General features: G+C 41.2%; 1 protein-coding gene across 2 annotated transcripts in view; it reads right to left on the bottom strand.

Moving 5' to 3' along the window:
* Positions 1-23292, bottom strand: part of KIAA0319L (KIAA0319 like) — a 95483-nt gene that overhangs the window by 16473 nt on the left and 55718 nt on the right. For both annotated transcript variants that reach the window (XM_069479752.1, XM_069479751.1), the window contains 9 exons: positions 20285-20531; positions 17869-17970; positions 14185-14282; positions 10940-11027; positions 8979-9071; positions 7034-7166; positions 3429-3657; positions 1995-2118; positions 1274-1406 (listed from right to left, as the gene is read on the bottom strand). In XM_069479752.1, coding sequence (XP_069335853.1) covers positions 1274-1406; positions 1995-2118; positions 3429-3657; positions 7034-7166; positions 8979-9071; positions 10940-11027; positions 14185-14282; positions 17869-17970; positions 20285-20531 — 1247 coding nt within the window. The remainder of the gene's footprint in view (positions 1-1273; positions 1407-1994; positions 2119-3428; positions 3658-7033; positions 7167-8978; positions 9072-10939; positions 11028-14184; positions 14283-17868; positions 17971-20284; positions 20532-23292) is intronic.

Genomic DNA, 23292 nt, shown 5'->3' on the forward strand with positions numbered 1-23292 from the left:
CTTCGCGGCTCTATAAGCAAAGCTCCCTCCGGCTCCTGGACAGGGGCCACAGAGGACGCAGGACACCCCGTGTCCTTCCTTCTCCCTTTGTGGCCTCAGAGAGCAGCCTGGGGCAGCAGGGTGAGCTCGGCACTGACACCCAGCACGAGACTGGACATGACCAGAGAGCCCTTCTGCTCAAGGATCACAACGCCTCAGAGCTTTCCTTAAAACTACAGGACAACCACGGAAATCTGCAGACATCCAGAATTTGCTTTGTTTTGCTTTTCTAACTGATATCCTCTGACTCTAACAGCTCCTCCTGAAACAGATTCTCTTCCAAGAAGCTACGCCAAGCATTATCTCTGCTGTAAACACTAATAAAATTCAGCTGAAAGCTTTATCAGCCGTATCTTCAATAAACAATTACAATTAAAACACCCTGGGCTGAGGAACATTATGTTCTCCAAAAGACAGAAACAAGAGCTGAGGGAAATATTAATAATTTCTAGAACCCGACTCAGCAATCATTAAGTCGAGGAGTTTCTGTAGTCAAATCAAAGCCCTTTCCACCCATCTCTAATGCCTTAGTCAAAAAATAAAAACAAAACAAAAAACCAAAAACCCAGTCTGTCCTATGGTTGCTACCTTTGGAAATTGAGAATGCTTTCAACTCTTCCTTGGGATTCTTTTGCTTCCTATGGGATCCTACATATAATCTGAGTTCCATTTGTTATGGCTTAAAGGAGCTGAAAGAAACTGTGAGAACCAGGAATGGTTCAGTTAGGTAATTTCAGTTTAATTAGTATTATTTTGTTACTGCCTTTGGCCTCGAACTTAATTGGTAAATGGTGTCTTCAAGGAAACAATAACAGAGTAATGCTTTCATTTTATAGATGTATTTTCAATTCCTCTTAATAGCTGCTCTGCCCCATCCCCCCTGCCAGCCTTCCCCAGTTAATTTTGAGCAACAGTATTTTTCTGCTCCATTACCCCTTCCATCCTGCCTCTCAAGTGTAATTAAACTATGCATTTCAGCAGATGGATTTGTACCTGCAAAAGCACCAGGAGCACAAAGTACTACCTGAAGATTGACTGATGGCAAGCATTCTTTTTTCCTTACAAAAATTACTTATAATATCATTTTCTTAGAGTTGAAGTTTAGAATTGCAAACATTTTTTCCTCAGCCACCCTCAAGGATAAGCCAATAAGAGCAAGCCAACTCTTAAAAGCAAATAAAACCTTGCTCTTCCAGGGGCTTTGTATAAGTAAGGATTCTGTATCAATACTCACTGCGTTTTTTCCCAGAGATAAGAGATAATTTTCTGATCATCTGAGCTTTTGCTGCCATCCAGGGTTGTGCTGTCCACAGGAAGGGTCAGCTCTTTATCCGGGCCTGCATCTGCTTGAGGTGGCTTGTTGTTTTCTAGAAGACAGAGATTTGGAGGTCAAAAGCAGCCAGTCCAGGTGGGAAAAGGAGAGGAACCAATTGGGACATATGTTCTGGAAGCCATGGGAACTCTGCCTTTCAGCCCACAGAACTGTCAGATACTGCGGGGGATCTGGTTACCATTGGGGAGCTCTCAATGAAGAATATGAAGAGACTGAAACATACCAAACAATTCTGAAAGAAACATAGTAGAACGTAGTGAAGCTATAATGCCATACTAAATTTGAAATCTAATGCTACAATAGTTCAAATGAAAGGGTCTGAGTGATAAGATAGGGCTTTCCTGAGGAAGTGAGTTTTAAGCAAGTCATTAAAGGCATGATAGGATTTGGGATGGTATAGACTCTATCTCCTAGGTCACCTCAAAGTCACAATAACTAGCCAAGGGGAAGGCACAAGCTCAGGCTGGGAAGTTCACTTTAGCTATGAAGAAAGCACAAGGGGAAGGGACGACAGCAGTCACCTGAGGCTCTGTCACCGGAGGTTCCACCCTTATAAGGTCAGAACCCAACCCTCCTCTCTGCCAGCCAATAAAAGAGCCTGACACACAAGGCTGGAGCTTACCAGGTTGCACAATAACAGTCACTTGAGCGGTGGCCTGCTGTCCTATTGTGTCAGTCACTGTGAGTTCGTAAGTGTAGTCTCCTTCTTGCATTGCAGAGAGCTGCAGGGTTGGTGTTCTAACACCCTATATATAAATACAGAAGTGGAAAAGTGGACTCCCGGAATCACAACATCACACAATAATTCGAACACTGGCAGACACAATTTAACCAGTTTTCTAAATGTAAGTTGGCACTGGACTGTTACCTCCGAGTTCAGCATAATTAGTGAATGCTGAATCAGACATCGTGAGACATCTTGCTGTAAGTTTCCCCCTTCAAAGGAACAACCCTCCCTGACACAGCAACAGTTTCAGATAAAGCCAGAGCTCTCACAGGAGAGGGGAGTATGGGAAAATGTATACAGATTACCAAGGTCAGTCTCTATGACTCAAACCAGAAAGAACACCATGAACATATAATAAAATGACCTAGTTTTAAAAACACTGTTTAAAAAGGTCCTGTTCCTACTGAGGCTACACAGTGATCTAAGAAAGCCGTCTCCATGAAACATGGCAACAACTCAAGATGCTTTATAACACCACGCTGTCCCCTTACAGGTTTGCACATATTCTGTGACAACAGAAAAACTGAACATAATACTTAATTAAAGCAAGGTAAAATGTGGGCTTTAAGTCATGCCTGAAATCTAGAAACATAGAATCTTGAGTATCAGAAGGAACATTATAAATAATTTAGGGCAAACTTCCAATGCAGGAGCTTCCTGTAGAACAGTAGGCAAAAACTGGCAGCCTGCGAGCTGAATTCAGCTTGCAGACATTTTGTTTGGCCTGTAGTATCTTAAAAGTTAGAAATTTTCACATGAAGGTCTCGATTTCTGTCTTCTCTTAAAAATCTAGATTATCGAGCAATATTGGAACCACACTTCCACATAGCAACAACGAACTGGATCTGAAGAATAGTAGCTTACCCCTTTGGTCACGGTTTAAGCTCTCTGGTCTAGCAGAGCTCCCATCCAGTTTTCTTCATTTCTGTTACCTGCCTGGTGGCAGATCTAGTCCCTTCTTAGATATCTCCAGAGAGAAGATACTCACCAATTAGTCAGACAACCTTCTCCAACTTGTAACAGAGCTCACTGTGATTTACACCCTTGTAGCTTCTAAATAGTTTGACTTTCTGGAGTCCTCCGGAACAACTAACATTTCTCATCCAGCCTTTTCCTTTAATATTAAATACTAAAGATTTTTGTGAACATGTTAATCAAAGGCCTCTAAAACTTTCTAGATTTGTTTTTGCGTTTTTTAAAGTCTCAATGTTCTATGTACAAATCTGACTTTGGTAATGAAAATGGAGTAGAAGCAAGCCTTGATGGGTGACCCAGTCCAGCAGCCCTATGTTCCCTGGGCAAGAAAAGACAGGAACTATTCCCTCCTACCTGCATCTCCACCACCTTCCCTTTGCTGATTGGGCTCAGCGACCACTCATAGCTGGTGATGCCGTGATCATCAGTGCTCTGGTTTCCAAAGAGGGTGATGGAGTTCTGGGGCAGGGTGATCACTTGGTTGGGGCCTGCGTTGGCAACAGGAGGGTAATCCACAGCCTTGTTCACCGTCAGGCTTGCGGTAGTAGAGTTGGTAGCTCCATCAGAATCTACTACAGTCAAGCTATCAGGGCAGAGAGAAGAGTTCTATCAGGGATGGGTTTAAGGAAAGAAGAGTAAACACTAGAGGTCTGAAAATCAATGCTAAGAAGCACAAAGGTTACCTGTTCTTACACAGTCTCATTGCAAAGGCAGAGAAGTCCTACTAGAAGCTAACACTGAATGAGAGTTCCTGTGCCAGGCACTGTTCCAAGTGCTTTATGTCTCATTAAATCCTCACAACAGGTTTATAGTATTATCTTAACTGTACTCCTTACACACTGAGGAGACCAAGACAAAGAGAGGTAAAGCAACTTGCCCAAGGTCACACAACTTGACCGTAGTGTCGTCAGGTTCTGAATGCAGGCATTATGTCTCTAGTACCCTTTTGCTCTGTTGCCTGCATGTGTCAGTGTGCCGAGACCTTTACAAGCACTGTCTGATAGGGCCCTCAGAACCACCATATAAAGCAGGAATCATCGATTCCACTTTATAGGAGCTTTAGAGAGGCTAAGTAACATGCCCAGGGCTACATGGTGAGCCAAGATGCAAGCCCAGAGTGCTCTGATTCCAAAGCTCGGAAACCCAGTCTGAAGTAATTCCTGGTCCCTGTTCCCATGGAGTGTGAAGACACTACACTAAATACAGCGAGCTCTGCCTGCGGCAGGCTGTCCTCACATCGTCCTATTTCAGCTGTATACATGTCACAGAATGGACATCCTGGGCAGACAGCCTCTGGGACGAACCAGGAGGGCTGGCTCCAGTAAGGCAGGAGCTTGAGATGAAAATGAATTCTCCTACGCAACAGTCCTACAGTTTGTGCCAGTGAGACATAGGATTTGCAAGAGAAAAAAAAATATTCATTTATGAGAGCAAGCTTTTACCTAAATGATGCCTTCCAGCTGAACAGCCTAAAGCTTCTCATGCCACCTCACAATGTGAGTATAAGCAAGCTAGGAGGTTTGGGATCCTTCCATTTTGCTGACAGGAAGAGGAAAAGCGCAGAAAAGACATGCGGTTTGTTTAAATCTCACCACCAGCCACAGTCACAGCCAGACATCTGCGGGGTTTTATCTCACCATCTCACCTTTTACCTATGATCTGAAGGAGATTTTTGGTATTATAGCCTTTAGAAAAAAGGCACAGGCCGGGCGCGGTGGCTCACGCCTGTAATCCTAGCACTCTGGGAGGCCGAGGCGGGTGGATCGCTCGAGGTCAGGAGTTCGAGACCAGCCTGAGCAAGAGCAAGACCCCGTCTCTACTAAAACTAGAAAGAAATGATCTGGCCAAATAAAAATATATATAGAAAAAATTAGCCGGGCATGGTGGCGCATGCCTGTAGTCCCAGCTACTCGGGAGGCTGAGGCAGTAGGATCGCTTGAGCCCAGGAGTTTGAGGTTGCTGTGAGCTAGACTGACGCCACGGCACTCACTCTAGCCCGGGCAACAGAGCGAGACTCTGTCTCAAAAAAAAAAAAAAAAGAAAAAAGGCACAAAAACTTCAGACACACATGCATGAACAAATCAGCAAATGTCTGAAAAAGAAAAATTCACAGACGTTTTGTCTCTTTTCCTAGTTTCCTGCTGTTTTTACAGATTTGTGTGTGTGTGTGTGTGTGTCAGTTTTTTTTTAACATATCCCACTTATCTCCTATGTCAGAACAAAAGCAAGTTAGAGACAGGTGGCAAAATGGCAACTGCCCGTTGCTCTGACTTTCACACCTCAAACAGTCCCCGGCTGGCCTGTAGGGATCTTAGAACCAAACAGCAGCTGATGACAGGGCCGGGGAAGGAGGCCACGGCCATTTAAAAGTGGGAGACAGGAAAAGGTGAGTGAACCCCCACCAAATTAGGCCTTAATGCTAATCAAATCCAATCTCATCATTTCATTGACTAAAAAAAAATTGAGGACTAAGAAAAAAGAATCGCTCTCAATACCGTATCCACCAAAAAACTGTAGGCCAACATTGTGGTTAAAAGCTCAGACTCTGTAGTCAGACTGTTTGTGTGACCTTGGTTGGGAAAGTTACTTAATAATCTCTTTGTGCCAAAATTTCCTAATGTGTAAAATGAGAATAACCATAATACCTATTATAAGAATTAAATGAGATACTGCAAGCAAAGAGCTCGGAGTAGTATTACACACAGTAAATGTTCAAGAAATATTAGCTGTTCCCATTTCTAAAAAGCATCAACCTGGCCCAGGCTAAATTCTATAAATGGAAAAATTCCTATATTAGAAATCTAAGGTAAAAAACAACTCAAATTTCCATTTTAAGTCAGTGAAAAGACTCCAATCTTGTATTGGCAGCTACTTTTCATTCACCTGAAGTCTTGAACCAATGGGAGTCCTGCTGAATCAGAACCCGCATATTGATTTATACGTAGGTGTTGTGCTAGGACACTCATTTCAGTGTCCCTGGCAGCATCTAATGTGTGATTAATCTCAGATCCATGGGAAGACAAACACACATGAATAAGCCGTCACACTTTGGTAGGTGCCACACAGAGACAAGGAGTGAAACAGGGAAGGGGCAGTTATATTCTCTCCCCCTGGAGGGCTCTTCGAGAGCCTCGTGGAAATTGAGCAGGTCCTTAAGGATGGGCAAAATTCAACAGACTGAGAAGGGTATTCAAGGAAGCTGAAACAAAATATATATGGATCAAGTGAAGGACTGAAATAGAATGAGCCTTGGCATGGGGGTTAGAAAATCTGCATTTAAGTTCCAGCTGTGAGACTCAGAGAAACCTCATTTTTCTCAGCTGTAAAATGAAGACGGAATCATCTACGTGTGATGTTTGTATGATACTCATGTGCAAGTGCTTTGTAACATACAAGGAATTATGCAAACACAAGGATTGCTCTAGAGTCAGCTTCAAAGCCTTATTGATCACATCTAGAATGTCAACACCAGTTCCCAAAAGCACTTTTCTTTCTTCAAAAGACCCCGATAGAGAAAGATCCTACAAATCATATTCAAACAAACCACTAGCCAAAGGTAAAGATTTTGAGGTATCACAACTTGAGAAAACATTTTCCAAAGGCAAGAGACAAAATGGGGTAAGTTCCTTACAGATTTTCCCTGAGAAAAGGCAAAGGAGGATGGGCCTTTTCACTTAATGACAGAAATCCTAAAAAATTTTTAGAGCTCTGCCAGATAAGGCTTCGAGAAGGATTAACTGTGGCAGATCCCAATCTACTATGCAAGGACATTTGCCCTCAAAAGTTACCATTGCTGTGATCACAATCACCACAGGGGACCAGTGGAACCAAAGGCTATGTCACCAACCACCTCCACAGCGAATTTGGTATTTGTTAAAGTTACTCCTATATGAACATAAAACTCATGAGAGAAAAAAAAAAATGGCCTATGGTAAACTTGAAGCTGAATCCTAATTTACCTGAAAGTGTAGTTCCCAGGGACGAGCTTGCTTAGCTTTAATATGGCTGTATCTTCAGAAATCTTCTCTTCTCTCAGAGGCCCCTTAAGTTCCTCCCAATGGTACTGGACGATTTTATCATCATCGGTGCTTTCTTGACCATAAAGAAATATCAGTTACCACATGAGAACGCGGGGTCTCAGCACTTATCCAGTTTACACAAATCGGGGCAACTACCCAGAGCTTGGAAGCCAGGAAAACTTCATGAAATTACAGACTATCTCTCCAGAGTGTTTCTTCCCTAGGAATATTGGGTCATTCTGCCTCTCTAGGAATATTCCACTGCGTAGTTTTCCAAGGACTCCAACACAGGCAACCTCTGGTTAAAATGCTACTGTATGAAAAAAGGAAAATCAATAATTCTTAAACACATGAAAAAATATTCAACCTCACTTAAAGGAAATGCAAATGAAAATTACACTGGAGATTAGCATTTTTTTAACCTATCAGATTGGTAAAGACCAAAATTTCATAACATATTATGTGGGTGAAAGTATAGAAAGAGGCCCTCTCATTAGTCACGACAGAAGCATAAATTGATACAGCCTCCATAATGAGTAATTTGGCAATATTTATCTTTGCCCCTGCAATTCTTTTAGGAATTTATCATACAGACATATTTGCACATGTTAAACATCATATTGACAAGACTATTCATGGCCACATTGTTTGTAATAGCAAAAGAAGAGAAGTACGCTCAATGGTCATCAGTAGAGATTGAAAACAAGTATGAATTCATATAATAAAATCATACATTCATATAATGGAATGCTATGTAATCATTAAAAAAGAATGAATAAGCATTTTATATATTGATTCAGAAAAATTCTCCAACATAAAGAGAAAAGCATTGTACGTAACAGTGCATATAATATGCTCGCATTGTGTAAACAAGGGATAAAGACTATATATGTTTTTTTTATATACATATACAGAATATCTCTGGGAGGGCACATAAAATAATAATATCATTGGTTGTCTGGAGGAAAATTGGATAGCTGGGAGATGGGGATGGTATAATTCCTTTCACTGTATACCTTTACATATTGTTTAACTTTGACCTATTCAAAACCATGAAATAAAGCAGTACTATGTGAAGGCTTTCTACCACTCGCTATCACAAGTGCTTCGTCCTGTTCTCTCTCTTCCCCCTTGGCCTGCTATTCTCCTACCCTCCTCTTTTTGCCAGAATCATCAACATGAAGTGCTTAACCTTGCTATCGAGTCCTCTGCTAAAGCAGTGACTGCCTCTGCCAAAAACCACTGTTGGTACCAAGACAGGGTAATGGGGCCTTAATGGGTCTCAAAAGGAACCAAGCAAATACCAGAGAGAGATGAGGCTGGAAACCTCCTGCAAACACACAGCAGGATCGAGGGCAAAGACCCAGAAATCCTCTCACGTCACTCATTAGGTGACACTACCCAGAGGAATACGATGGTGAAGAGCTCAGGCAAGGGTGTGGAGTGCAAGCTGCGGGTCTCTCAAGGAGAAGGCTGGTAAGACTCTCGTTAGGCAGTGACGGCTGGGTACGAGCTCCTCAACCAGGCCTCTCAGTTACTTATCTTGCTGTGACAGGAAGGAACTTTGTTTCCATAACCAAAAAAGGCAACTCCATCTAAGCAAATTTGAACACCAGTGAGTTTCAACTAATATAATGCTAAATACATGCATAATCCCACTTCTTACCATCTCAGACCTCAAATAAGCCACATAGGGATTTTAAGTGGGGCCTGTCTGGTTTGTTGCTTCCCAATCAGCTGCTGCAGATGGTTGGTCCCCCCCATAACATGGTCAAGACTCTAAACAGAATGCAGACCTAGCTGGCCTCAAATCTTCTACTACAATTTTCAACCAGAGTCCACAGTGAATGCTCTTCTAAAACATCATGCTTAGACAAGTACTCACGGCTGCCATCAATGACTGTAGAAGTAGTTGGCAGCGAGATCTCCTGGAACTGAGGCGACACAATAGCAACAGGAGGCCGATTCTTACGGGGCTCTGCCAAGAAAGTGACCCAGAAGAAATTAGACAGCAGCTTTACAAATTGTAGGAGGAGCAGACCATTTCTGAGAGGAATATAAATCAGTTTCCATTACATAACCGATGGCTGAGGCATCACCACATGGGCAAGTCACAAGACCAGGTTGCCAGTCTGACGTAAGACATCTGGGAGTGAACAAACTTCTTCCAAACCTGCCCACTACTAAGACCATGTCCTGAGTATTCTTTCAATGCTCGTGTGCTATCTTGTTGGTAGAAAGAACTATAGCAGCAAGTGACTGCTTTCAGGCAAGCCTAACTAGAGGTAGACAACAAACAAGCTTTGTGCAATAAGGGTGTTGGCAAGCAAACCTTCCCTTGGCACACACGGTGCTGAAAGGATGATGGGTGATTTCTCAACCACCACTGGGCTCACGGTGTGGGAGGTGACTATGGCTGAGTAATAGGAAGGTCCCAAACCACTCTGGTTTACCCTAATGACTATGAACTACAAACACAGTGGCCTTTTCTTTGAGAAATGATCAAATGGTCTTGATGCTGATCACATTTTTAAGAAGGTGAAAGGATTATCTTGGCTACAAAGTTCAAGGAATAAAAAGAAAATCTATTACTATTAAAGACAGAAAACAGTATTACGAGTTTGTGCCAAGTCAGGCATGGTGGCTTCACTTATAATCCCAGCACTTTGGGAGGCTGAGGCAGAATGACTGCTTGGGGTTAGGGGTTCGAGACCAGCAAGATCCTATCTCTACAAAATATTTTTTTAAAAAATTAGCTGGGGCCGGGCGCGGTGGCTCACACCTGTAATCCTAGTACTCTGGGAGGCCGAGGTGGGCGGATCGTTTGAGCTCAGGAGTTCGAGACCAGCCTGAGCAAGAGCGAGACCCCATCTCTACTAAAAATAGAAAGAAATTATATGGACAGCTAAAAATATATATAGAAAAAATTAGCCGGGCATGGTGGCGCATGCCTGTAGTCCCAGCTACTCGGGAGGCTGAGACAGGAGGATCGCTTGAGCTCAGGAGTTTGAGGTTGCTGTGAGCTAGGCTGACGCCACGGCACTCACTCTAGCCTGGGCAACAGAGTGAGACTCTGTCTCAAAAAAAAAAAAAAAAAAAAAAAAAATTAGCTGGGCATAGGGTGTACACCTGTAGTCCTGGCTACTCAGGAGGCTGAGGCAGGAGGATCGCTTTCACCCAAGAGTTCAAGGTTATAGTGAGCTATGATCATGCCACTGTACTCCAGTGAGAACCTGTCTCTAAAAAAAAAACAAAAAGAATTTGTGCCAGCATATGTACCACTCTCAAACTTCTTCCAGATTTCTCTGAAAATGCAAAACAAGATATCTTGATAGTGCACTGTGATCTATGAATAGTAGCTCATTTAATAAGAATGACAAGATTTCATTTCCAAGGTGAAAGAGACTAGTAGGGTAAAAATGAGGAACTCTGTGTACAAAGGCCCACATCTCTGGAAAGAGATCAGAAAAAGCCAGTCACTGGCTGGTTCTCCTTCTGCATGCTCCTCCTAGGCTCCTGGCTTCCTGGTGTCTGTTAATTGCAACACATGGTCCTGTCTCAGCACTGCCCCCTGGAGAAATCATTCTCTGGTAGACAAGCTATTGCTCAGGCCATGCCATACTGCACTATGGGCCACGTGCCCAACCCAGCATTCCAACTAGAACACTGATGGAATGAAGTCTGTATTTTGCTACTATAAACTTTTACTACATTGAACTAGGAGTTGCCTGATAAATATATTACAAAACAAGAATAGGAATTAAAAACCCCAAAGTTAAATCTTCATCTCCTCAGGAGTCCTGCCGTGGAAGTAACAGAGACACAGCCAGGGCTGGAAACACTTACCTGGCTTGACTGTCACGTTCACATAGCCTTCCCCATGGGCATTGTTACCCTCTACAATCACTTTGAATTCATACAGTCCTGGAGTGAGCTGCAGAAGTGAGAGAAGATCTTTCAGACAACCACAAAGAGCAGCGATTGCGTTTAAGATAACATATATATCTGAACTTCCACATGCTAAATCTTTCACTCTTTTCTTGTTCTGTTTCCAAATAGAAAAAGTAAACTAGCTAAAGAGATAAAACAATGAATTAAACTAAAAAAAAAAAGAGAGCTTTTAATGTGAATCTTATTACTGGCTGCCTCTGGAACAACAGAAGGGATTTCAATATCCCTGTACTCCCATTTTCTTTTCAGAAGAACATTAAGGGCCCAACCATCCTACTTCAAAGTTATGAAATTAAAATAATCAACTCTTCAAAGAAAAACTTTTGTAAAGATACCAAATAGCTCCCAAATAACTGAATATTTTCCCCTCCTGACTTTTACTAACTGTATAAACATAACATAAAAGGAAAAAAAAAACAAAACGATAAAATCACCCACTATCTCACTATCCTCACATATCAACTCATCACATTTCTCTATTTCCTTCCAATCTTTGACCACATATGAAAAAATAGTTTTAAACAGTTCATTTGTTCAACAAACATTTACTGAGACCCAATCTTGTACCAGTCATTGTCCCAGGCTTGGGTTTGGAGATGAATAAGGTAAGATCTCTACCTTCAAGGAGGTTATATTTCAATGACATTCAGGGTCTAGCTATTAATAGAATCAAGGTATCAAGCTTTTTATTGTTCTTTCTTCCATTCATTTAGTATGAACACTTTCCCCATTATGGTATAGTCTTTTTCATATTCATTTTAATGACAGCAGAATAGGACATGAATAAATGTGTCATAATTCACATAAGCATTTCACATTGTGGATACTTGGGTTATTTCCAAATTTTTACTATTATGACTAATGCTGTAATGAACAACTTCCAGGCAAATGGATTATTTTTCTTTCTTTTGAATTGTCTTCTTTGGGTAAATACTAATTGACCGCAAGTAGCGTTTTGACCACTTCCTCCTTGTAATACTCTCTTTCCTTGGCTTTCCCTTCTCTGCCCACATTTCATTTCCTTCAGTTTCCTCTACCTTCCATCCTTAAATGACCGTGTTCCCCAGGATCCCAACCTCAGCCTGCTGGTTTCCTCTCTCTGCACTCTCGCTGGTTGATCTTATCCATTACTGTGGCTTCAGTAATCATCTATTTGAGGCTGATGTGCAAGTTTACCTCCCTAGCCCAGACTTGTCTCCCCATCTCTATCCTCTTTCCCCCAGCTACTAACTGGACAACTCAACTCAAATGTCTCACAGGTGCCTCAACTTCATTCTGTCCACAAACGAATTAATCTACAAACCTCCCCCAAACCTCCTCCTCTTTCCAGTGAATGTCCACCTAGGTGCCTAAGCCAAAAAACTAGAATTATCCTAGACTTCTCTTCCCCAACATCCCCACTTAGTTCACCAATCATCAAATTTTATCAAGTTGACATCCATGTTATTTCTCAAATCCACTCACTTGTCTCCATCTACACTGTTATCACCTTAGTTCCTTTTTTTTTTTTTTTTTTTGAGACAGTCTCTCTCTGTTGCCTGGGCTAGAGTGCTGTGGCGTCAGCCTAGCTCACAGCAACCTCAAACTCCTGGGCTCAAGCCATCCTCCTGCCTCAGCCTCCCAAGTAGCTGGGACTACAGGCATGTGCCACCATGCCCAGCTAATTTTTCTATATATATTTTTAGTTGTCCGTCTAATTTCTTTCTATTTTTAGTAGAGACAGGGTCTTGCTCTTGCTCAGGCTGGTCTTGAACTCCTGAGCTCAAACAATCCACCCACCTCGGCCTCCCAGAGTGCTAGGATTACAGGCGTGAGCCACCGCGCCCGGCCACCTTAGTTCTTAACCATTCATTTTAGCACAATTACTGAAAGCATGGGCCTTAGAGCCAGAAAGCTCCAGTTCATATCTACCATTTAATAGATTTGTGACCTCTGTTCAAATCACTTCATTTCTCCAATTTTTAGTTTTGTCATTTGTAAAAGAGATAGCAATACCTGCATCTTGGGGTTGTTATGAAGATTAAAATAAATAATTGTGTAAAACAATTAGCATCATGTCTGGCACATGGTATGAGCTCAAAAGGTGGCTTTTGAATTTTATTTTATTTATTTAGTTTTTTCACTCAGGCTACTACCATTTTATACCTAAAGTTTTCCACAGATTCTTCATTGGTATTCCTAGTTTGAGTCTTATCCCCTCCAATCTGCAGTCAGGGTGACCTTTCTAAACTGAAGATCTGAACATGTCTTTCTAATGCTTAAAACCCTTGAAAGGCTCCCTCTTCCCCGTGGGATAAGAGTCAAAGTCCTTAATATGACATACAAGGCTCTGTCCAATTTGGCCCCTGCATCTTTCCAACTTACTTGTGCCACTGCTTTTCTCATAACTTAGGGTCCAGTCAGGCTGAACCACATATAATTCCCTTTTCCCCACATTTTCGCTCTCATTTTTGGCCCAGTGGACATGTTGCTTCCTCTGCTTGGGGCACTATCCCTCTACCCTTTACTCAGTAAGTCAGTTACCTTTCATGACCCAATTAGGCAAACTCCAAGAAATCTAATTCCCCAGGGCTTCAGCAGCCCCCTGCACTGACTTAGTGTATCACCTATTATAATTACCAGCTTCCTGTCACTGTCACCTACTAGACTTTATTGTCCTTAGACATTAAGACTGGGGTTAATTCACTGGCAAATCCCCAATGCCTGCCACATAACCAGTGTACAATGAATAGTTGTCCAAGGAATGAATGAATGAATGAATGAATGAGATTGCTGGTCAAAGAATACAACATTTTTATGGCTGTTAATAACTACACTGAATCCCATAAGGACTGAGCGAAGGTACAAAGGCATGTGGCCACAAATAACCTAGCTCAGCTCCCAAATGCTAAAATCCTTATGTTATCCTTAAAAGCTGTTTAGTGTATATTTTCGGCTATCACTACCATGCTGGTACAGTCTTCCTACCATAAATGAAAATTTGAGAATCATACACTAACAAATACTGGATGTCAGCCAGCCAGACTTTTGGAGGATTCATTTCTGAAAGACTGTTCCCAACTTAAATGTGGACAGAAAATTCTATATTATTCATCTCAGAAAATAATCAACTTCCTGCAAGTGAAAGGAGACAAATTCACCTTGGATAGTTTGAGGATCTTAGAATATTTCCCTTCCATTTCTCCACTGTAGTCTTTAGGATGAGTAATCAGCTGCCAGTCGTAGGTGTAGGTTTCTCCTATAGAAGGGCAGTTACAAAAATCATGAAAACACACACCTACACACACAAAAGATAGCCACATAGCCTGCCAATAACAAATCTCTTCTAAATCTTGATAAGGCCTTAGGTTTCAAGATTTCACCCCAAAGTCTGCAGGGAAACCAAACCATCTGCTGAAACAAAGAGTGGCTTCTGCTGACTCAGCTATAAGTTAGAGCTTCTTCCAACTTTCTCTCAACAATGCTCATTCCTGCCCCATATCCGCCCTCCCCAGGGGCAACCCTCCCTAAAAAACACCAGGTTGGTCGTGGTGTGGCACATCACTGAAAATACATGCCCTACCAACCACTATAGATGCACTCATTGGGAACAAAGGCCATTTTCTTGCAAAACTTCTTTTGCAACAAAGAACAGCAATGACTTCTAAATAACATGGTTCAAAAATAGCTTTTTACAGAGTGCTAACAATGCTCCTCTCACTGAGGTCATCACACCCTGGTGAGTTAAAAGAGCTACTTCATTCCTGCTGAGCTAAATAACATGCTGCAGAAGATGGTAGGGGATGGCCCATTTAAAACAGGCCCCACTGAAATTAATTAAGATCAAATGAAGCATTAAATGGTCCTCAATTGCAGCGCAGACTGTATCACTGGGTAGGGCAAGGGTAGAATCCTACCATTGAAATGGAATCCCCTTCCCAGTAAAAGGGGTCTTAAATTTTTTTGGCACAAAATGCATTTCTGGCTGGGAAAGGGTGGGATTTGGTAAGAAGGTTTAGTTTAAATTACTACTCAAAAGTAAAAAAGAAAAAGAAAAGAAACTTCAAATGCTTAGCAGAGAGCAGTCATCTTTTTTTTATTTCATGAGTTCAAATGTTAAAGTTAGCACAGAGAACCAGAGAACCTAACTCCAAGTTATCCTTCATCTGAAGACCAGATTCTATTTCATAAGCCTGGGACACAAGATCTTCCTTCCTTCCTTCCTTCCTCCTCCCAAAATTAGTATTGTTTTGGCTAGTTGTAAGCAAGGGCAGCTCTCATAGATGTGTACAGTATGTAGAAGTTAGGTTAGGGGAAGAGCAGGAAAGAAAGCAGCAGAAGTAGGATTCAAGCTAAGAGACATTTCTTCTAATTATAGTTGGAAATTTTCTTCCACACAGAAAACAGACCCACAGTAGTCTAGGAACTGACAATTTTATAATATCTAAGGCTAACAACACAAATTTCAAAAAGGACAATATTCCTAGGACAGAAAACAACTATGCCTTACAGGCAGAAATTTGCCTGAGGACGGGAACTACTGAGAGTAGGTCTGTTAGAATGCTGGCTGTAGACATTTAGGGTAGCGGTTCTGAGATGGGGCCTCCAAACCCTATAGGGATCCTGATGGGCTGCCACAGGTGGGGGTGGGATGAAGAGCATGCAGAGTTGGTCCTGCATCATTGCCCCCAACCTTGGAAAGTTTGAAACCATCTATCTCCTATCTCTGACAAGCGCTGGAGCACCTGGGGAGAGCAGAGTTGAAAAGAATCTGTTTCTGAACTGATGTGTTTTGGAATATCGGTGTACGTGATGATAGTAACTCACAGAAACGTACATGCAAATATGGGTTAGGAAAGAAAATACAGTAGAGCCAAGCGTATCTTCACAAGAGTGGGAGTAATCACAGCTCAAGGCAGTTCCTTTCTCACCTCCATCTTCAAAGGCCACCAAATTCAATCACCTTAACTTACCACCAAAGAAAGGAAAAAAGCTTTTCTAGAGGAAGGTGGAATGAATTGATAAGGGAACCTCAATTTGAAAGCAGAAATGCAGAACAGAGAAGGCATTTTGGTTCTGGAAAAGTACTGTTTACATAAACACACTATTTGGTATTAGACACCCAAATTAGGAATACTGTATTGGAAAGGTGTGTGTACCTAAAATGGAAGGACTTCTTCCTGAACAGGGAAGGGCATTCTACTTGACCAACCTTTTAATGAGAGTAACATAAACCTAAGCTAACCATTTTCCATCAAAGTATGCTTCACTCATGTCATATATAGTCTTAAGAGAACATGTATGTGTTTATCAGTCAAACTCTGGTATATTAACATTTACTTCAAAAGTGAAAGGAATGCTCATATTAAAAAAGTTTAATGATTCAATCATCCTCTAATTTACATATTTTATAAATTTGAATTTTGTATATGACATTGGGCTTATCTTTTTTTTTTTTTTTTTTAAAGAGACAGGGTCTCACTATGTTGCCCAGACTGGCTTCAAACTCCTGGGCTCAAGCGATCCTCCCACCTCAGCCTCTTGAGTAGCTGGGACTACAGGTACATGCCACCATGCCCAGCCCTTATCTTTTTTTTTTTTTTTTAAGTTACAACTCTATAATGGCAGTAGGCTTACTTCTCTCCAAGTTCTACCATCTGTTTTTTGTTTTGGTTTTTTTTTTGTTTTTTTTTTGAGACAAAGTCTCTCTCTGTCACCCAGGATGGAGAGCAGTTGATGTGATCATAACTCATTGCAGCCTTGAACTCCTGGGCTCAAGGGATCCTCTCAACTCAGCCTCCCTAGTAACTGGGACTGCAGCCATGCATCACCATGCCCGGCTAATTTTTTTTAAAAATTTTATAGAGATGGGGTCTTGCTATGTTGCCCAGTCTGGTCTTGAACTCCTGACCTCAAGCAATCCTCCAGCCTCGGCCTCCCACAGTGCTGGGATTACAGGTGTGAGCCACCATGCTGGCCTACATCTGCTATTTACTAGTTCTTTGCCCAAAATAAACAGATTAATCTGAGTCACAGTTTCTTCTTCCTCTTTTTTTTTTTTTTTCCCCCCTGAGATAAGGTCTCGCTCTGTTGCTCAGGCTAGAGTGCAGTGGCATCATCATAGCTAACTGCAACCTCAAACTCCTGGGCTCAAGCAACCCTCCTGGCCTCAACCTTCTGAATAGCTGGGACTATAGACAAATGCCACCATGCCACCATGCTAATTTTTCCATTTTGTGCAGCACTGGGGTCTTGTTATATTGCTCAGGCTGGTCTCAAGCAATCTTCCTACCTCAGCCTCCCAAAGTGCTAGGATTACAGGTGTGAGCCACTGTGCCTAGCCAGTTTCTTCCTCTTTAAATGGGCATAATACAATCTAATAAATAAATTCTACATTGTTGAGCATCAGCTATATGGTAGGCACTGAACTACTAACTTAAACACTATCTCATTTTGCTCATAAAGTAACCTTATGAGGCAGGAATTATTATCCCCATTTTACTGAGAAAGAAATCGAAACTCAGAAAAGTCATTTACTTAAAAATCAATCAGCTAATCACTGGCTATACTAGGATTGTAAGCCAGGCTTGACATCAAAGCCTATGTTCTCAAACCCTGTATTATATTGCCTCTTGTTTTACATAAATATTTATATACACCCATGCTATGTCTTATCCTCACAGGGCTGTTGTAAGGAGGAAATGAGTTGAGCTATGTGGATATCGCTGTAAATTAAAATGTTATCTTAGCCAGGCACAGTGGTGTATGACTGTAGTCCCAGCTACCTGGAACCCCATTGCTTAAAAAAAAAAAAAAAATTCTATCCAAATTTAAAGGGAGTTTACCGTGAAGTGGTTCTTGGAGAACAAATGCGTTTAATTGAACTGCATTCTTAGGCAGGGTTATCTGTACACTCTCTCCAGCAGATACCACCAGTTCTCTTATAACTGGAAACAAAGTAAACATATCAGAGATAAGAAATCGATCCAGATTGTCCCATTTCTCTTCTTCCTTTATGATCAAACTCCGTTCATGAACAATATTCAGCTACTATCATCATTTACTAATCATTTTTCTACTCTCTAATCCTCTGAATTTGATTCTGCCCCCACTTTTCCATTGAAAAGGATCTTTCAAGGTCATCAATGAACTGCTTCTTAGCCAATCTAATAGCCGTGTCTCAATCCTCATCCTGCACCTCAGCGGCATCTACTGCTGCTAACTGCCTCCATTTTAAAACTCTTGGTGATCTCGGCACCATATCATTCTACTTTTCCTCCTTTCTCTTTTTCTGCACCATGTTTTAAACTATAGTCTGTCCCTAAACCCTCTTTACATCCTGCTTTCCACAGAGTTCAAATTGTTTAAAGTATCACCTCTATGCTGATAAATAACTTTCTAATAAGATACATATAAAGAGTCTAGAAGGAAAGGCAAATCTCGGAAACCAAACCTACTTTAGTTTCTTTCCATTCCAATTGCTACAACCATAGACTCATTGTTCACACTTAGATTATTCCAAGAATCTTACTTGATCTTTCCTCTAATAGCTGTCCCCACTCTGATCCATCCTGTCTTCCTAAAACACCTAATACCATTAGTCTTTCTAAAATATTCACTGACCATGTTATTCTCCTATTCGAGACCCCTGCTCCCACACCATGTTTAAGGGCCAAACTTCTAACCTGGCATTAGAGAACTACCATCATCTGATCTCACCATCTCATCCTTCCTACTCAATTCTGCTGCTAGTTATGTATGTTCCACAGAAGCCATGGTCTACTCTCAGGGACTTTGCTAAAGCTATTTCTTTCAATTGGAATGTTTGCCTTTCTCTATTCTAAATACAGCACTTTTTTTCTAGCTTAAAGTCTGTCTCCTCTCCAAAAAATCTTCCTAGACCATTTCAGTCCAAACTAATCTAATCTTGAACCACGTTAGCATTTTTGGAACACCCAAGTCAGCAAAGACCTATATACTGTCTTTATACTATTCACCATCTATTTCATATATGTCGGGATTTCTCAGCCGCAGCCCTATTGACATCTTGGACCAGATAATTCTTTGTTGTGGTGGGGGGACTGTCCTGAGCACTGTAGGAGGTTTGGCAGTACCCCTGGCCCATACCCACTAGATGTCAGTCGCACCCCCTGCCCCCCACCCCCCGTCCCAGACCACAGTTACAACAACCAAAAACATTTACAGACCATTGAGAACCACTGATGATACAAATCTTATTTCTCTCACAATAATTGTTCATTTGGTATGAGACCTTGAAACTAGGAGAGCATAAAGCAAACAATAGGCTGGTTCGCTCATATTTCAAGGTTGGGAGGTGAGATGGGCTCCCTAGACAAATATGAAACTTGAGATTTCTCTGCCTCTGCTTGGGAACATTGCACTTGGGGAGAAATAAAACATCCTTTATTGAAGCTGCAGCATTTGGCTGCCCCAGGAGATGGAATAAGAACTCTCTGAAGTGACTTTCAAAAAGGAAAACCGAAGAGAAACCATGGCACTCAGAGAAAGTATAATGGACCAAAAAATGGCTATATAATACAGAACAACCCAAACCCTTCACAATTACACCAAAAATTATAGGCATTCTGCCTGAATACAAAAATTACTTCAGTGCCTCAGGATTTGAAACCCTAAAATTTCATGTTCTAGTACCACCAAAGGAGACCCTAGGAAATTAAAAATTGGCAACAATTCACTTCCACTGGTTTGCTTCACCCTCTTGTCTTTTTTAGGGGATAAAGATCAAATTAGTTTCCCTGATTAACCATTTCCTCTTAATACCTTAGAACAGCACCTGTGAAACACAGACTTGTTGTTAAGGCAACACTCTATGTATAAATCTCTTTCCTATGAGTGGCTTTAAAAATAAAAATGTTGTAAAAATGAGAGACAGATATCTGACCTACAACCAGCCTTTCAGAAGGCAAACAAGCGCATGGATCCAACTCTTTTCTCCCAGTAGCCTCTGTTTGTTTGATTCCTCTAACATTACATAATTGAATCTTGTGCCTTTAAGCTCTGGGAAAATGAGCTTCATAAACTTCCACAGGCTGGAGGCCTGCTGAGAAAGGGATCTAGAGCCCCAAGTCCATGATTACAGAGATACTGACAAGGTTGTTTTTCTCTATCATACAGTGTTCAAGTCATGCCCCCCTCCCTTCTTTCCTCTAAAAGAGAACATTCTGATCAAATGCTTCACTTTCCCATTTTAACTACAAGGGCAGGAGCAAAGGGCCTCACCTGGGTGTGGTGCTGAGGTGCTCTGAAAAGAGGGCTGGGGGACGGGAGTGGCATAACCGTAAGAGGGAGCCACTGGCAGAGAGGTAGCAATCTGGATATTCCCAGAACTTTTAACTTGCTGAGGGCTGGGCGTAGGACCAGGATCCTTTGATATCTCAGGTTGCACTGACACATTCTTTGGCCAACCAGGCATCTCTGCAGTCAGGTCTGTGGTTAAGAGACTGGAAATTGTAACTGCCTTGTGGACCTAAAGAAACGCAAAAACTCATCTGAGTAGGCAAGAGTTACACAGGTTTTCAAATTTTGTCTCATGAAATAGCAGCACATTAAATGTTTTCTTGAAAAATGCAAAAATGTCAAAAATATTAAAGAAACTAATCTCACTACCCAAAGAAATATGATGTGAAAAATGTTGATATAAATCATCTCAGTTTTTCTCTATGCAAAGAGTTTTATTTAAAACAAAATAGTAATGACCGTACTATGTATACTTTCATCTTCTTTTCTTAACGTTTATGTTCAATCTGTCTACAAATTCTTACTGAGTACCTATCATGAGAGCAGGCCTTGTAGATCCAAAATATGAATAAAACTAATCATTGTGCTCAACAGTGGGGGACTGAGAACTGACAGCATAGTAAGCCAAAATGGTGACTATACCTATAAAAGTTATGAAGAACCAAAACACAATCTAAGTATACTTAATTCCTTAGAGGGAGGGTGTGGAGAAGAATGATTTTTTTAAAAAAAGAAAAAGGCTTCCTGGAAGAGGAGAATCCTGAGTTTTAGAGGAAAAACAGTTGTTTACCAGACAAAAGGCGGAGGGGAGGGAATGAGTATAGGCATGAGAAATGAAATTAACATGGTCTGTGTTGGGAGCTGAGCGCCATAAGCACAGTGAGGGGCAGGAAGTAATGGAAGATAAGCTGGAAATACAGGTAAGGACCTGGCGAAGAAAGTATTTTATGCTACTTTAAGGAACTAGGTAATGGTGAGCAGTTTAAGGGATGGATGCAGGGAAGTGACAAGGTCAGGTTTCTGTTTCACAGGTCGCTTCTCAGGGTACGGGTTTGAAGAACAGCAGGAATACTGCTTAGGAGGATACCACATTCATCCATATGAGAAATCATGAGGGGTGAAACAAGGGCGGTGGTATGGATTTTTAAAAATCAAATTAGTTGAAGTGTAATTCACAAAAAATAAACTACACACATTTCAAGTACAGATGGTCAATGGTTTTTCTTGCCTGGTGTTTTTTTTTTTCTTTTTGAGACAGAGCCTTGCTGTGTCACCCCAGCTAGAGAGCAACAACATCATAGCTCACTGCAGCCTCAAACTCCTAAGCTCAAGCAATCCTCCTGCCTCAGCCTCCCAGAGTGCTAGGATTACAGGCGTGAGCCACCATGCCCGCCCTAATGTTGTGACAAATGTAAACACCCACATAACCACAATTAAGAGAGAACACATTTCTATCAGCCCCAAAGGTTCATTCATGCCCCTTTGCAACAAATTCCTGCCTCCACCCTCAGGCTCAGGCAACCACTGGTTTGTTTTCTGTCACAGATTAGTTTGGGTTTTCTTGTATTTCATATAAAAGGAATCATAAACACACTATTTTTGTTTCTGGCTGCTTTCATCCAACATAATATTTCTTTTTTTTTTTTTTTTTTTTTTGTTGAGACAGAGTCTCACTTTGTTGCCCAGGCTAGAGTGAGTGCCGTGGCGTCAGCTTAGCTCACAGCAACCTCAGACTCCTCGGCTTAAGTGATCCTACTGCCTCAGCCTCCCAAGTAGCTGGGACTACAGGCATGCGCCACTATGCCGGGCTAATTTTTTCTATATAGATTTTTAGTTGTCCATATAATGTCTTTCTATTTTTAGTAGAGACGGGGTCTCGCTCAGGCTGGTCTCGAACTCCTGACCTTGAGCAATCCACCCGCCTCGGCCTCCCAGAGTGCTAGGATTACAGGCGTGAGCCACCGCGCCCGGCCCAACATAATATTTCTGAGACTCACTGAGGGTATTGTGTGTATCAGTAGTACCATTCTTTTTTATTACTGAGTAGTATTCCATTATAGAGATAGACCAAAATTTGTTTTCTATTCATCTATTGATAGAGATTTCAAAAGTTGTTTTCAGTTCTCAGCTATTATAAATAAAGCTGCTATCAGTGTTTGAATACAAATGCTTCCATATACATGTTTTAATTTATCTTGGGTAAATATTTAATACTTAGGAGAATTGCTGGTTATACATAAGTATATGTTTAACTTTATAAGAAACTATCAACTGTTACCCAAAATGGCTGTACCATTTTGCATTTCTACCAGCAACATATGAGAGTTCCAGTTGCTCTACCACTTGGTATTCCTCGTCTTTTTATTTTTCATCATTCTAGTGGCTAGGAAGTGGTATCTCACTGTGACTTAATTTGCATTTTCCTGATGACTAATGATGTTGAACATATTTTCATGTGTTTACCGGCCAGTTTTTCTTTGGTGAAGTTTATTCAAATCTTTGCCCATTTTTTTACAGCTTTATTAAGCTATAATTGACCTACAATAAATAGAACATATTTAAAGTGTACAATTTGATAAATTTTGACATATGGGTACACCTATGAAACCATCACCACAATCAAGATAATGAACATATTCATGACTTCCAAAGATTGCTCATACTCCTTTGTAATCCCTTCTCTCTCCCACCCATATTCCCTAAGCAATCATTCTCTGCCCTTCTCAGTATAGATTGGTTTTTATTTTCTAGAATTGTATATAAATGGATCATGCAGTATGCACTCTTTTTGGGGGGGAAAGGAGTCTGGCTTATTTCAAGTTATTTTGTTATTCATCCATGTTGTATGTATCAATAATTCATTCCTTATTATTAAGTAGTGTTCTGCTACATGAATATTCCACAATTTGTTTATTCATTCACCTATAGATGGATATTTGGGTTGATTCAAGTTTTGGGCTAGTACAAATTAAGCTGCTATAACCATTCTT

Source organism: Eulemur rufifrons, chromosome 8 (assembly GCF_041146395.1).
Source record: "Eulemur rufifrons isolate Redbay chromosome 8, OSU_ERuf_1, whole genome shotgun sequence".
NCBI classification, from domain to species: Eukaryota; Metazoa; Chordata; class Mammalia; order Primates; family Lemuridae; genus Eulemur; species Eulemur rufifrons.